Raw genomic sequence first — 16,499 nt, 5'->3', positions numbered from 1 at the left:
TTATAACACCGTTATTTAGAATTTATTGTAGTTGCTCATAATGAAGACTTGTCACTTGTGGTGTAAGTATAAGTTTCTAAAATCCAAAAGTACCTTGATAAAATAGTTAAATGATCTTTATTTAGTGTAAACAAATAGTGTGATTTATAATTATGGTCAAATTGAGTGTTATTATCAGAAGTATTCACAGTAATGTATTTAAATATGGTTGTATATATATAAGCTATTGCTATTATTCATTTATTCATATAATATTTTTTTTTTACTTTAGATAAATTGTATAGTGTAAATATTTCATCTGTTCTAAGTGTTCTAACTGTAGTTATACAAATTCTCAAGTAAATATTAGTCTGAGACTATGATATTCAAAAACATTTATTTAAAAAAAATTAACATATACCATTTGGTAACAATATTTGTATGGTTATGGTATTAATTATCTTTATGGATTTAATTACTTAAAATTATATCACAATATACATTATTTTCTTTAATTGTACTGCAAATATAATTTTCATTGTAAAGAATTTAAAAAATAAAATAGTTGGCCAAAAATGAACCTTATTATAATATTTCTAAAGTAAAAATTTATCTCCAGAGTTTAACCCTATAGGTAATCAGCCTATACAGTGGTAACCTTTTGTTGGACTCAAACAGGCTGGATTTGATAAACATGTAAATTGTAAGTATACTTCACATAGGATAAATCCGTCTATTGGGCTCACTACACTGGTGAATGGTGTCAATGTTTGATTTAAAGGGAATATTTCCTCAATTATTAGTTCATTTTCTCGATTATATTGTTTATATTCTGACGATTAACAATCAGTTTTATTTCCTTGAGACTTGATTATTTATTTGACCCTTCGAAAAGAATTGAGGATTTGAAAATATTTTTTTTTACATCAGTCGAAAAAATTATATTTATGAAACAATATTTTTGAGGTAAATTTGCATATCTTCTAGGTATCTAATCGTTGATACATATATCTACCTATATACGCTATATCTTGTTCGAAAATTATCTATTATATTAAAAAAAAAAAAAAAATAATAATTTAAAATTTAAAATGTAGGTACGTATATAGTAAATAAATAGATATATTATATATATAACCTATAAGTTCTCAGATGAAGAACTTAAAATGATGAAATTACACTTTATTATTACAGAATTAATACAGAATTATTTTCATGGCGATATTTTAATTTTTGAAACTCAGGATTAACAAAATTGAGATTTGTTTATTAGCGATAATAGACACGTCATCATCCACTTAATAATTGTAAATTACCAACATAATCAATGTTTTTTATTAAATATCTATTTCAAGTACCTACCTATTATATACCTACTATTATAATAATATTGATTTGGTAAAATAAATGACATAATAGAATAGTACATATTATATTATACTATTTACGTGGTTTTTTTTAATCCTAATCATGTGGAGAACGGTTCGGGTTTGGCATAATTGTAGGTTTTTCGGTGTTGGACTTGTTTTTTAAAGTTGATGGGTTGCTGGTGTGGCTGTTGTTGGTATTTCGCAAGGATAGTCTGTCGTTCATGTCCTGAAATACGAGATAGATTGTTAGAAGGTTTTGTAACCATAATACAATTTCCAACAAAATACGCATCTTAATAAATAAATAAAATAATTAATTGTTACAAATGTAAAATGTATTAATACCAACCTACCAGTGGCGACTCTAGGGGGAGCGGGCAGGGAGTCATCCCCCCAAAATCCAAAAAAAAAAAAACAGACAAATTTAATATAATCAATATAACATTCGTGTTATCACGGTTTATAATATTATATTGTATTAGTACCTATACTATATGAGTAAAATTAAAGAAATACTAGCTTTCTCAAATTTATTGGTCAAAATAACGAACGTTTTTCGCACTCTTATTGGTCGGCCGTTTTCGCCGTTTTCGGGGCTCTGTGAGAGTAGGTGACAAGAAAAACATGACGGAACAATTCAGTTTTGTACCCACTCATTTGCCTGAAATATGTGAAGGCTTAGAAAAAATCACCCACTGGATTCGTTCTCTTGATACTTAAACAAAAGCACACTCACTTCTAAATACAGTAAATTCTAGTGAATTTATAGTTACAACAAGCCCTTTCCAATGTTTTAGGAAAAACACTTTCTCTTTGTCGATTACTACAATCTACTAAACTAGACCATTTTTCCTCTATCCATGGTTATAAAGGAGTTTCGACAGTTTTACAGACAAAACGAGAAAAAGCAGACTCATTTTTTCAACAAATCTTTAAAAAATGTACAAAATATGATTTAGTGATATTCATAATATTAGATGTTGAAATTATCAAACCACGAAGGGCAAAAAGTTCAGTTTATAGAAAAAATCACACCATTTCAGAATGTATTCCAGAAGTATTTTATAGAATTTCTACACCGATTTTAGATTTAGTTTTAAATGGTCTACAAAACCGTTTTCGGAATACGTCTCATGCACATTCATCGAAACATATACACATATATATAGATCAAGTCATAGATTGATTTGCAAAAATTAATAATCGTAGATTTGATATTGTATTTTAAAATGTAATTTGTTGTTGTCTTGCTTTGTAATTTTTTTTATCTTATTGACTTGTGTTCTATTTTGTATAATATTATGTAGTACTAATGACTAATGTGGGTAATATGGGGGACTGATTTTGAAGCATTTGACTACATTTATCATAAAATATTTTTTTTCAATGTGTGTTTTGTTAATGCCCCCTTTTCCAGCATCAAGTTCTAGAGCCGCTACCTACCTATTGTAAAATACCTATACTTTATATTATTTCATCAGCATTGTTTGCAAGAGTTTAATACGCTTTTATAGTTATTTTTTGGTCATTGAGTCATCCATCCGTCTCCTATATAGTCCTATAATAGTTTTAGGAGACGTAGTGTATATTATAATCATTATTTAATACTATATAGTACTTATTAAAAATCAATGGTTGGTGTAATAAATATTATTTGATTTGTGCCATAACCATAGTGTCATATACTTATAATACGGGTAATATGGCTATACAACGATCATGTAAAGCTTACCGTCGTCGATACGGTGAAATTACTAAATCCACCGCCATTGTTGACTGCCATCAGCGCGTTGGAAATGTTCATCACGTCCTGGTGTAACTTTAACACTTGGTTGGTGGAGTAGGCTACTGTTCTGGTCACTTGGTCCGACTGTGTCTTGACGAGCTCCGAAAGCTCAGCGAACAACTTTTCCTCTAGACTGCTTTGGGTCTTCAGAGTTTTCGGTATCTGTTCCAACGTCATGATATCGGACTTACTCCTGAAAATACAAAAGCGTCGTTTTAAATTTTGCGCCGTGTGAAGAGAAAATATTCTGCAGTTTGAGAAAAAAAATAGGAGAGACAGAATAAAATGTTACCTAGGTACGTACCGATAAGATTGCAACGAATAATTTACATTCCATAATTCTATTTACTTGAAATACCTACGTTTATTACGCATTTACGCCCCTAAGAGTGCTAGGAGGACCTCCCTGGAATATCAAAGCTACTTTAATTGGTAGTCCCTTTGCCTTGGAAATAAAATGTTCTAGCCCTCTCCCCCCACCTGAAAAATCCTGTTTAAAGCACTGTACTTAAAGATAAAAGTTCGTATTTTAAGTCTGTTGTCAATAAAATTGTTATTTCCCTATATTAATTATAAAACTATAACACTTTTGTGTTTTTTTACCTCTACAAACTTAAAAAAAAATGAAAAAAAATGATGTTAAATATTATTAATATTAATGTTTCAAAATGCTCATTTTATAAATTTAAAGTATAAAAAATAAAAAATATAAAATAGACATAAACTATTTCTTGGTTTCGAAGTTTCATTGCATCCTCTTAATATATTATTATAAATTACAATGACTGTTATTGATAGAAAAAATATTCGTTCTTATCTGCGCCTGCGTTATCCATTTTTTTAAGTAAATAATAAAAAATAATTAGACAAAATTCAACCCCTCTCACTTGTTATCAATACGGTCTAATATCCTTTCCAATATATCAACCATATCGTTCTCGATTTGTCGTTCGTTTGATTGCAACCGGTGGCAACTATCCATGAACAAGTTTTGTCCATCTACGAGTAATTGCAAGTGCTCTTTGAACTTAGCTTCGAGTTCGTTTTCTGATTTTTTCTGAATCGCCGTCATCTTGTCGATGGCCGCTTCCAAGAAACCTATGAAAAATGTGTTTAAATGATTATGGTCCATCAAAATTAATATTTAAAACGTTATTTATTTTTAGCTTGTTATTATAATCTTCATTGCATAATAGATAATAATTTTCATTCTTACTGTCCAAAAACTCGTTTATTACGCCTCGTCTATCAGAATCCAATCTCCGCCGATACTTGTCAGTATTCTCAACCAATTCCTTGAGTGAGATGCTTATGTGATCTGAACGATCTTTAAGCCCACTGTACATATTACTTATCTAAGGAATATCATAAATAATAATTGTCCACAACAACGTAATTTATTACATTATAGTTATGTGATTTTGAATTTGTAAATTTCTATTTATACTAGGTAGTTAATATATATATATAATTAGACAGATATTTTATTGGCTTACTAAGTTATAACATTCTTATAACAATTAATATAGTATTATAACGGTACCGTTGTGGCCAGTTTGTTAACAGTCATTGTTTCCGGTATTTGACTGAAATCGCCGTCTTGATTACACGAACAGGTACTCAATGATCTGTCAGTGGTTTTAGATTGGTGGTGAGATAAATTTGCAACAGTGTCCTGTAAAAAAAAATATCACTAAACATGTGAACATAATATAATATGACAATCACTTTAGAAACTGAACATTTTTGGTTGATTGGTTGATGATTGATTGGCGATCAAACAAATTCTGAATTTGGTCAAACAAATACAAACAAATGACGTACTAAATGTTGGCAAAAGAAAATTTGGGAAAAGTGATATGTGGGGGGCTGGGGAAATGTACGTTGGTTTTATTATGATGTTAGTACCTATTGGCTATTGATCATTTTTTGTATCATCATCTTTTGAAGCAGTTAAATTTATTAGTATACATTTAACTAATAAAAATTTACTTCTAATACATGGTATTTAGTACCAGATTCTTCATAAATCTTGGTCTAAAAAAGGACTAAAGAATATGATTTAGTTTTTGAACGTAGAATGTATGTTATATTTGTTATTATCTATAGATATTAAGATATTAGACATTTCGCCGTTGATCTATGCGTTTAAATAGATTTTTTTTTACGAGCTTTTATTTTTAAAACGTTTATGTAATGAAAAAATGGCATTTTTACAATTTATTATAATTAAAATATTTTTAATTGTCCATATAGTCGATTATTTATGGTCGATCGTTTCAAGCATTCAATAACTTTAATTACGGTTCACATATTGTTTTTACTTGTAACTGTTTCTTGAAAGTAATCTGATTGGAATTGTGTTTCTCAAACTCAGAACCCATGTCTTTTCGCATGGTCTGAATGTCCATGGCCATTTCTGTCTGTCTGTCTGCCACTTTTTTGATTTCTTTCTCCAGTTCTTTCTGTAACACAGCCCAAATGGACGAGACGGTTCGTTAAATAACACATCGTTTTCGTTTCATCTTTGGCCAATTGCCTGTTAAGATCAGCCACCGACTGACTGATTACTAGCGCATGTTTCCAGCGAGTTATTTATTTCCCTCTCCTCTCGATCTTTTCAACACCACCCAATTAAAATGCCCATGTTTCATCATCTATAAATACATCACAGTGTGTTTTACTTTAATGTAATATAATGTTATAATATGATGCAGATATGCAGAAGAATTATTCTATCATTAATTTATTATTATAATACAATTTAAAATGAATGCCTAACTCCTTATCTCTTCAATGTTATATAATATAGCTTATTCACCCAACAGATTTATATTGGTATCCCGTCAATTTATTGAATGACTATTGCTTGAAAACTTTTGGTCAAAAAAATATTGCTCGCAAAACTAAAAATTTAAAAAAAATAAGTTCAATAATTGGTTTGAATTTGAAATTAAATTCGCAGTTGAAAATTATAGGCTATTCCACCTAGATAATTGAAAAATGTTCAGATCATTATATAGTTAATTACTACATTTTTAAACTCTTTTAACTCTATTTTGGTATTCTTTTTTTCGGAGCCTCGGAGGTTTAATGCTAGATATACCTAGATTACCTAACGCCCTAACCTATAGTGTTCAAATTTTTGTCGATTTATGAACTCATCCTTTGCATTTCAGTTTTTTTTCGGATTTCCAACACGTTTTTTCATCATATATTTTTTCTTGTATGTGTAAAAACCCTTTCATAACTTACCTACTAACATACTTTTATTTATTTTTCACTTTTTACATACACCAAACTCATAATGGCAAAAACGTGTTCTATAGGTGTTTGAAGTATCCTATAATACTGAGATGACAATAACTTCGTATTTTCCACACAGTTTGTCGACGTACAATATAAAATTACTATCGGTTGAATCTTATTTTATCTTTATAACTTTGTAAATACAAATAATTTTTGTTTGAATTATCGAAATAATTATTATATAATCGGGTATATATATAACCATAGGCGTGCGCAGACCTTTTTGGGAGGGTGGGCCAATTTAATTATGATTTAGATGCTTCAAGAGATACTTTAAAATATTTAATCAATTCAATTTTTTTCAATTTTCAATGCATTTAATTAATTATTATTATTGAAAATTGTAATTTGTAATTGTATTATTTAAGTTTCATGAAAAAAAAATTATCAGATCACAATATAATATACAACAGATATAGTACGGCTCGCAGGGTGGGCCATGGGCCACCCGACCCACCCCGTGCGTACGCCTATGATATAACATTGCTTTAAGTGGAATATGTCTGACACATTTGATGTTTGAATACAAAATATTATGTACAATAATATTATTGTTATGCTAGAACATCGGCACTCAAAATGATCGATACTGTACACAACACAGGGCTAAGGCTTGTCACCGGAGCATATCGCTCTAGCCCCATTCCCAGTGTGCTTAACACAGCCGGTGTAGCCCCACTTTACATCAGGAGAGTTCAAAGCTCCATGCTATTAGCAGCCAGACGCTCCCAAAATAATCTCAATGTTTCGAAACAGATCACAAACGCCCTAAAAGACATCCCATTCCCACATCTTGACGTTATCAAAAACGAAAATATACAGTCACCACCTTGGTTATTAAAAAACTACGTGAACAGTGAACTTAGTTCATTCTCGAAGAAAGACACCTTGCCCTTAATTTACAATCAACAACTCCATTCAATCATTGACGATCTTCACGACTACACCAAAATTTACACGGACGGCTCTAAAATGGAAAATGGAGTTGGAGCAGCGGTAGTACTCCATGACCACGTCAGCATGCTGAGACTACCAAACTTTAGCTCAATTTACACAGCTGAGGCAGTGGCAATCTCCTTTGCCCTGGACCTCATTAAAACAACACACACACATAAAGCAGTAATCCTAAGCGACTCACTAAGCACGTTAAGAAGTATCGATAACCCCATCACCCCAAATGAGATCACCAGGAAAATACATAACCAACTCAACGATCTTACACAGTCAGGCCACTCAATCACTCTGATTTGGATTCCTAGCCACAATCAAATCTCGGGTAATGAAAGAGTTGACGAAAAAGCTCGTCAAGCATTAACCTCCCCTGACGCTATTAAACTCAACTGTTTTACCCTAAACGACGCCAGATCCTTATCAAAAACAATTGCAAACAATTTATGGCTACGGGAATGGAAACAAGGCGCCTCTAAACTTAACCAAATCAAAAACACCATTCACACATGGCATTCCCCACCTGATTTTTCAAGAAAGATGGAAGTATCCATAAATAGAATGCGCATAGGACACACGCAGCTAACTCACCAGTACTTGATGAAGAAAGAAGACCCACCCATTTGCGCCAGTTGTGGTACATTTCTATCTATCAAACACATCGTATCTGAATGCCGTTCCTTCGAATCGGACAAACGAGAAGCTGGAGTATCAAATATTATATCGGAAGCCCTCCACCCAGACAACATTAGCCGCATGATGTCCTTTTTAATCAAGACCAACCTAATTAATAAACTTTAATCTATTATGTTGTAATATGTGTAATATGTGTAATGTTTTTGTAAATAATGTAAATAGTGTATACAACAATTATCATTAACAATGTAAACTATGTCAGCCAATGGCCTCCGCAGCCGAGGCTTATTTCTAATAAAAAAAAAAAAAAATATTATTGTTCTTCGATCATTTGTCATTTGCGAGCAATTGTTTTTCGTTAAAAAGTTTTTGTGCAATTTTTGTGAGATCAATTATTTATGATCAATTTACATGACGTATCCATTTATATTATTGCTATGAATTATTTTTAATTCAACACAGTATTGAATATTAATACTTATATAATATATTATAATGCTTAATACTTCTATACCTCTTTGTAATATGTTTATAATAATAATAATATGTTGATAAGCGTAAATATATACATGTATTTATATTGTATAATCTGTATCAAGATTGAGAAACAAAAAACTCTCCGGTTAAAGTGGACTGTATTTATTATTAGTTTTACGTATCTAGCGTTATTAATATTGACCTGATGATTTTGCACGGTCTGTAGACTGGTCTCCATGTGTTCTAATGTTATCTCTAGTTGTTGCTGAGCCTTGTCCAGACGTCTAGTCATGTGGTTCGGACCACATTCCTCCATCACCGACTGAAAAGTCACCAAATGTCAAATGGTTCACAAAATAACATATTAATATGTATATTGGCATATTGCTGTTCATAATATTTAACACAACAGGATGATATAATAATTAATAATAATATAATTTTAATTTGATTCAGATACATTATATTGCTCACCTAAGTATCTAACCATCCTCAAAACGCCTTATTGTTGAAAAATTATAAAACAATAATCGCAATATTGTTTTTCAAATTCATCATAACCATTTAACAAATTGGATCAGATTTTGTATTATATTATATTATTAAATACGATCGAAAACAATATTTTGAATTTTCAACTCTGTTTTAATATTGTAACATGTGGCATATGCATAATATATTTATATATTTTTGCTATTTTGACATAACCCATTTAAGTAGGTACTCACGTGGAAATTTGAACATTTTGAAAAATGCTGGCATATATAATCGGACTTTTATATAGACTTCAAAAAAGCTTACTTTTTTAGTTTTAATTTTATAAAAATATGTATTGTTCATTGTTACAAACATTGAAATATCTAAAAGAAGTTATCTATGTTTATTAGATTGTATACATTTCAAAAATACAATAATTTTTTACGAGTTTTAAAAATATTCTAAAAATATATCATAGGATAGTTTACCGAGCTTGTGTTAAAAATAATTTCTTTTTATCACAGCAATTATTTTATTTTATACAATAATTTTCCAGTATAACAATCCAGTATTTTGTTATTAGAGAATAAGGTAATGCTAACGCAGATCCCCCATATTTTTGCAGTTAAAATACTGACAACAAAATATTTTGTAATGTGGATTCAGTTGAAGAACTTTATATATTACGTAATTTTTTCAACTTTATTCAGTCTGTAAGAAAATTAATTGCACAGTGTACATTGTACACTAATAGTGGTCAGAAGTAGAGATGTTATAGTATTTAAATTAAATTAATATATAACCTTTCTATAGCTAATGGTGAAATTAGATTTAAATTTAGCCTTAATGGTAAAAATTATTACCTTTATTAAAATTATACCTGTTGAAATTTATCGAACCACATTTCGTTGGATACTTCTAAATGACTGAGCTTATTGAACATCACGTCTATTCTGGAATTTATCCTTTCTGTTTGTTGGTCCCGTCTTAATGTATTTGACAAATCTCTCAGTCTGAATTCTATATTTGAAATTAGAGCATAAACCTGGAACAAAGTGATTGAATTCATTATTCATAGAATGAGCTGCAGTGAGACCAGTGAGTGTTATAATGTATTTCAATCGTGTGACACGGATAGGACATATGTGTAGCAGTCGTTATATCAACCCAGAAAATTCCATGATTAAACTGTTAGTGTATAATATGAATAATGAATATCAATAATACAACCAATACAAAGTTAGCAGACGGTAACAGGAATCTAAGTTTATTGTAAACTTTAATATAGAATAAAGTATAAAAAAAATGTATGCATTATAATATCTCAATTCTCAAGGCGCTCAAATCATGCGCGGCTCATGTCAAACACTCACGCAGGTTGCGCTTTATCATAAGACGTAAAACGCTTTTCTTAACATAATGTTAGGTATTACACAAAGAGAAAATTATCCTTTACAAAATGTAATCTTACATTATTCTACATTTCTACGTTGTTATGTTTAATTGCATAATGTTTATTTTAATATTTTAATATCTTATTTACGATAATATTGAGAATCTTTTTTTCTGCTGACTCTCGATTCTTATCACCTACCATCTCTGCTAAATATAGTAAACTCACGATTATCTTTGGTTTTCCGCAAACGTCCAAAGTTTATCTACAGCACTAAAAATACTGTTTACATACAATATATTGTATTTATGTGGCTATGTATTTATCTAATTTACATAACTCAGTATACATTTTTAATAATTTATGATAATAATTTTGTTTTAATTTATATTTTGAAGATGAACCGTGGAATTCACTTATCCGATGATAGTCTATAACACCCTATTTCGTGGTTAATAAAAAAAATACTGTAGTATTATCAGCTATTTCTATTATTATTTGCTTAAAACAATTTAAAATTTAAAATTTAAAATTTAAATTATTCTTCAGCATGAATATTATTTTGCTAAACATCAAATAAATTTCATCTTTCATATACCTATAACAAAACAGAATTTTAATAATAATTTAATTTGTTTGTTTAACTATCCAACATTTATGAATAATAAATAATTCAATGATGTTATATATAAGTTTACGAAGTCATTAATATTTTAATTATTATTGTAAGCAAATCAATAATTTGTTTAACATATTTTTAAATAATCTATTATTCAAAATAGTCCAAATATATCAAATCAACTGGAAATATTTAATTTTAATTAATATTCATTTAATCCCTTCGATAAGAAAAAAAGTAAGGTTCGATTAGGTTTTCAAATCTAAAGCTTATTTTTGAATTATACATGGCTTAATTTTAATTTATTATACATTTTTTTTTTTACAGATATTATATGAGATTATTACTAAACATTGTTTTGTAATTTTTTATTTATAAAATAAAGTGTAATAATTATTATAATTTTAGTACTTATACGAGATGATTATTATTATATGCATTTGTGCAGGAACTTTAAAGTGAAACATTATGTTAGTATATTATAATATGATAATCATAAAAAATATACAATACCTACTCATAATATGAACCTTTAAAATAATTTATTTGACTATGGGATTACTGGATTTTTTTACATGAATGATTTGTACTTCATTTATTCGTGTTTAGAAGCTACTTTGATAGCACGTTAAGATTCAGACTTTGAGGCTAGAATGCAAGGATAACTTGAAGATTATTCAAAGGAATTAAATTAAGTATTAGATACAGCCATACAGGATAGTTAGATGAGAATCTTTTTCATATCATTTTAAATTTGATAATTAGTGTGGTGATTGAATCTATATGTACCTTATCTTTAAAAATATTAAACTATGTATAAAGATAAAAGTTATTATAACTGTGGACTCGGACAATTCCAAATCTGTAGATTTGGAATATGAAATTAATTTGTTGAACAGATCAAAAGGTAAAAATTATTCAAAAAATTAATAATAATTCCCTTACACCAGATTAAGAATCACAGATAGGTTATTTATAAAATGTAATTTTTGTTTTCCGTTAGGTATACTATATAATGTTACGTAGTTTCGATTCGGATCGTCGAAAAACGTTGATCGTGACAGAATTAAAATATAAAACGTTAAACGTTAATAACATCACGTATCTGCGATGAAATCTAAATAAATTTTATTTAGCATAAATTGGTATTTATTAAGCAGGTAATTTTATTGGTTCAGTTGACTAATAATATTATGTCATAGATAATAAAACTAATTTATAAGTCTCCCAACAGTTACAACCCGCATTGTTTTTTAATGGGTACAAATATTATAGTATTTTTAAATTAATTCATAATCTATTTAAAATAACATTTGTTTATCGGCTAGAAATTTTGATATTTATAGCCCTTGGTCTTTTAAATGACATCATTTATGAATATAATCTATTTTCATTCATCACCAGCAACACTTTTAAGTCGTAAGTTATTAATCTATTAATCCTGAACAATGAACACAAACGCTGTCCAGATGTTTAAGATGATTTTATTATTTGTTTTCTTTTTGAGTCCACGCACAACGTTTATAATACGTATTTAAAATCGTTTTTTTTTTTGTGATTTTTAAGTAAATATTTAATCTTAGAGTGAAATCACCTATAAAACAATTTTTTTAGAGGACTATTTTTTTAAATTCAAATGGATATTAAATTGTTTCGAAACAAACTAACTGGTTAAACAAGCTCAAAAATATCATTATTTATAATTTTGATAATGGGTGAATTTACTCATAAATTAATAAAAGATTATCCTTTCTACATTTGTATTTATAGATAGATAAATAGATAAATAATAGAAAATATAGTTTCAAATATATCATTCTATATTGTGTTCTTAAGTTTATGTAGGTATTTCTCATAAACTCATAAATCACTTTAATAAATACATATTACATGTAAATTTGCATCATATAACATTCATAACAATCATTGGAATTATATACCTATTTACATCCTAAAAACATGGCCAAATTCAATCTTAAATAAATGTGTTGAATTGTTATGATTTATATTAAACGTTCCTCCTCATCAAAATGTATTGAACCTTTACAAACGTTCGCCATGGATACGAGCCAAATGAACTTTTTATTTTTCATATTTTGGCAGTTGGATGCACGTAAATAAATTGTCATTAAACGGTTACGCTGTACACTTATTTTAAGTGACAAAAGTTACTAAAATAAAATGCTAATCTATTCATAGAAATAAAACTGTTTTATGGTGTTAGATTATAGGTTAATTGTACCAAACTATTTCTATGATTTTTAACAAAGTAATAATTGTAGATTTTGCATTTATTATAAAATTATTTGCTTTTTATTTTAATGTAACGTAACTTTTCAATAACATATATTTTAATGAACAAAATAGAATACCTAATGTATAGTAAAATATTTATAGGAAGTCAAATCGCACTACTAACTGCTGTTGAAATAACAGGAATAAAAAATAGTTTCAAGAATAAATTCTAAGGAGATAATATAGAATATATACTTGGTGGCAGTCGACGCTGCAGTGGCATTCGCAGAAATGACCATGTGGTAGGGGATGCTTATCAATAATATAATATATATTTATATATTTGTGATTTTTTAAAAACATTTTGAATGGTTCTTCAAAAGCAAAAACCTACTACCTAGGATAACTTGAAAACTGTTAGTTCAGGACAATCGGTACACTTTTATTGTTTTTAATATATATATATAAACTTATTTACATTAATATTATTATTTATTATTCTACCAAGTTATTATTTTTTTTGGTCGAAATGTCAATTGATTTTAAAAAAATGTGTATAGATAGGTGGGTATTTAAAATATTTGAGAGTGTAATAATTGATAAACATTGATAGGTTACAGCCGTCAGGTACCATGTTATGCGACATTATTACTGCTGTATACATAAATGGCACTTTTTCACTTTTAATTAAGTTTGTTTATAGTGATATTTCCTTCGAACATTTTGTACAATTATCGGTGGGATAATGAAACGTTTAAAAGTTTCGAGTTTTGAGCCATAATATCTACAATATTATACAGCATACTCCATACAGAACAATTAAAATAAATTTCTGATGTAAAATTGTTTACAGAGTGACTAGAATTTCCTTCATCAGTATCATGAACATAATGTCTTTTAATTGCAAAGAAATGATTCAAATAATATATCATTTATGTGTCCATAGTAACGAATAATTATATATGCCACAAAAGAAACTATTATAGTATTATAATACAAGTGTAACCATAAAAAACGTCTTACGAATATTAGATAAGTCCTTGGTCATAACTTGTGTCAAAATTTAATTATTCTAAAATATTTAAAATAAAATTAGTATCAGATTACTTGAAATTAAATGAAACGTATATAATATATATATCTAAAACTTTCCGATGTTATTATTGCATAAAAATATTTATTTAAATTAAAATCGGTTTCCTAGTCATAAGACATCACGGATCAGCTGCAATTGCCAATATTATCATATTGCTAATAGGATATTATTAGTATCATCCCATACAGTTTAACTATATACCTAGTTTGAGATATCAACCAGCTCCCCTTAACCACTGACCTGGTTGATCGTGAAAGAGTTTGGCGTCCCACTACCGGCTAGGTCACCGTGTATGGACATGGTGATGTCGGGCGCTGCAAGTGCATCACGGGCGACGGTCTGCAGAAGCACCAGCGTTACCAGCAGTGCGGCCGGCTGCTGCATCGATGGCATCGCGATGGAGCGGCCTGCACCACCGCAGTGGCGGTTCACCCGTACGTTGACCGCCGTGCGATTGACGGTGGCGGTGGCCACGCCGGTCTAGCTCGATGCAGTGGTGTCGACGATCGTGGCCGTCGGTGGCTGCGTGGCGGTCGGTGGCTGCGGTGGCGATCGGCGGCGTGTTACCGTGCACGTCTTCGTCGGACGCGTATACAGCCGACTGTAAAACGTGAGACGAGACGACGGGTGACCGGACGGTTGTCGGCGCCGGCGATCTGCGTATTTCTCCCTGCCCCACCACAGCCACATATTATTATTACACATCAAAAATATTATTATTATTGTCTTTCCGCCTCACGGTCTGTCACTTCCTCTCTCTTCCTCTTTTTCTCATTCACTCTTGCGCGCACCACACCCGCCCGCCCGCCCGCCCACGCAAGGCACGCACGCACGGCACGGCACGCACACTCACGCAGACACGCACAGTTACAAACGAGCCCTTTGTGTGCATGTGCGCTGTGGCCACCGACGCCGGTACGTCGCATACCACCACCGATTTCGTTAAACACCCCTAACTATAGATTCGAAATAATATTACGCAGTAGTGGCTGTCGCGTCACCGCAGCTCTCGAAAAACACCAAAAACCATAGGCGGAAATTTGGTGAAATTACTGGGGGGGCTGAGCATTATATTTCTCATTGTACCTATATAGGCACTACTGTACTAGAGTCGCTAGCAATTATTTATTTAAACAAGATAATTTACAAAGTTTGACATACTAAACAATTTAAACTTAATAAAGTACAAAAACAATAATGTGCCATTGGTACCTTGAACATTTTATTCTAAACAAAAATAGCATTAAATTTATTTTATTATTAAGTTATTAAATTAATTGAATTATAACCAATTTAATATAAGATGTTAAAGAACAAAGAGGCCAATTATATAACATAATAGGTGTACTTATATATTTATTTCAGCACAATATATCGGTTTTTATTAGAAAAAGCATTAATTATATCAGTATTATTGATCTGTTTTGCCAAATCTTTTTCAATATTGATAATAGAAAGGTCATTGAATCTATTTTCAACCATTGTAGATCGCATCCAAGTTTTTATTCGGTTCATTGTAGAAAAAATTATGAGGGCCAGGGGGGCTAAGACCTATACTTTAAAATTCTGAGGGGACATAGTCCCCTCTAGCCCCCCCCCCCCCCGATTTCCGCCTATGCTACAAACACAGTGGTATTTGATTTATAGACAACGGACGCCCGAAGATTTTTTTCGGTGGCACACAATCTGCAGTGTCGTGCACAGATAACTTTAATAGAAAGAGGCAAAAGGACAATACTGCTCGAAAGTGTCAAGTTTTTCAGGGCGACGATAAAATAATATTTTAAATAATTGCTTATGATATTTTGATTATTTATTATATTTATGTTGAAATTTATATATATGTTGAAACAAAACTTTTCGACAAATGATACTTTTAATACAGTGTCGGTCTGGCCCACCCGGCTACCCGGCGATCGCCGGGGGCCCTTGGATATTTTTCAATATTAGGGGCCCATAGCCAATTGTAAACGTAATGAAAATTAGGCATGTGCTTAAAATTCTAATTGGTCATAACTCTAATAAATATGTAAGCATTGAACAAAATTATAATAACTATTTACCAAAAATATTTCAAATTCTTTTTAAACTTACAACTAAAACGGGCTTGTTCAATACACTGTACATAGCATTAAAATATGTTCTTATACTTCCATGCACACAAATTAAGAGTG

General features: G+C 30.2%; 1 protein-coding gene across 1 annotated transcript; it reads right to left on the bottom strand.

The window, feature by feature from the left end:
• Positions 1-98: 98 nt before the first annotated feature.
• LOC107169262 (uncharacterized) lies at positions 99-14,934 on the bottom strand. Its single transcript, XM_089227999.1, has 9 exons — positions 14,566-14,934; positions 9,863-10,027; positions 8,708-8,827; positions 5,460-5,600; positions 4,679-4,810; positions 4,352-4,490; positions 4,023-4,233; positions 3,082-3,328; positions 99-1,575 (listed from the first exon to the last, which is right to left on the bottom strand). The coding sequence occupies exons 1-9, from the start codon at positions 14,716-14,718 to the stop codon at positions 1,444-1,446; spliced, it is 1,440 nt and encodes a 479-aa protein (XP_089084125.1). The 5' UTR covers positions 14,719-14,934; the 3' UTR covers positions 99-1,443.
• Between the last annotated feature and the right edge of the window lie 1,565 nt (positions 14,935-16,499).

Source organism: Diuraphis noxia, unplaced genomic scaffold (assembly GCF_037042655.1).
Source record: "Diuraphis noxia isolate RWA-SAM2 unplaced genomic scaffold, SU_Dnox_SAM2 contig0004, whole genome shotgun sequence".
Taxonomy (NCBI): domain Eukaryota; kingdom Metazoa; phylum Arthropoda; class Insecta; order Hemiptera; family Aphididae; genus Diuraphis; species Diuraphis noxia.
The sequence above is the reverse complement of the archived record's forward strand: the minus strand, read 5'-3'. Positions and strand labels throughout refer to the sequence as shown.

Excerpts from the sequence above, each read along its gene's own strand:
- LOC107169262 (XM_089227999.1), bottom strand. The coding sequence starts at position 14,718 with ATGCCATCGATGCAGCAGCCGGCCGCACTGCTGGTAACGCTGGTGCTT. Across the intron at positions 10,028-14,565 it reads ACTCTTTCACGATCAACCAG|GTTTATGCTCTAATTTCAAA; the intron begins GTCAGTGGTTAA and ends ACTTTGTTCCAG. Across the intron at positions 8,828-9,862 it reads GGTTCGATAAATTTCAACAG|TCGGTGATGGAGGAATGTGG; the intron begins GTATAATTTTAA and ends GTGACTTTTCAG.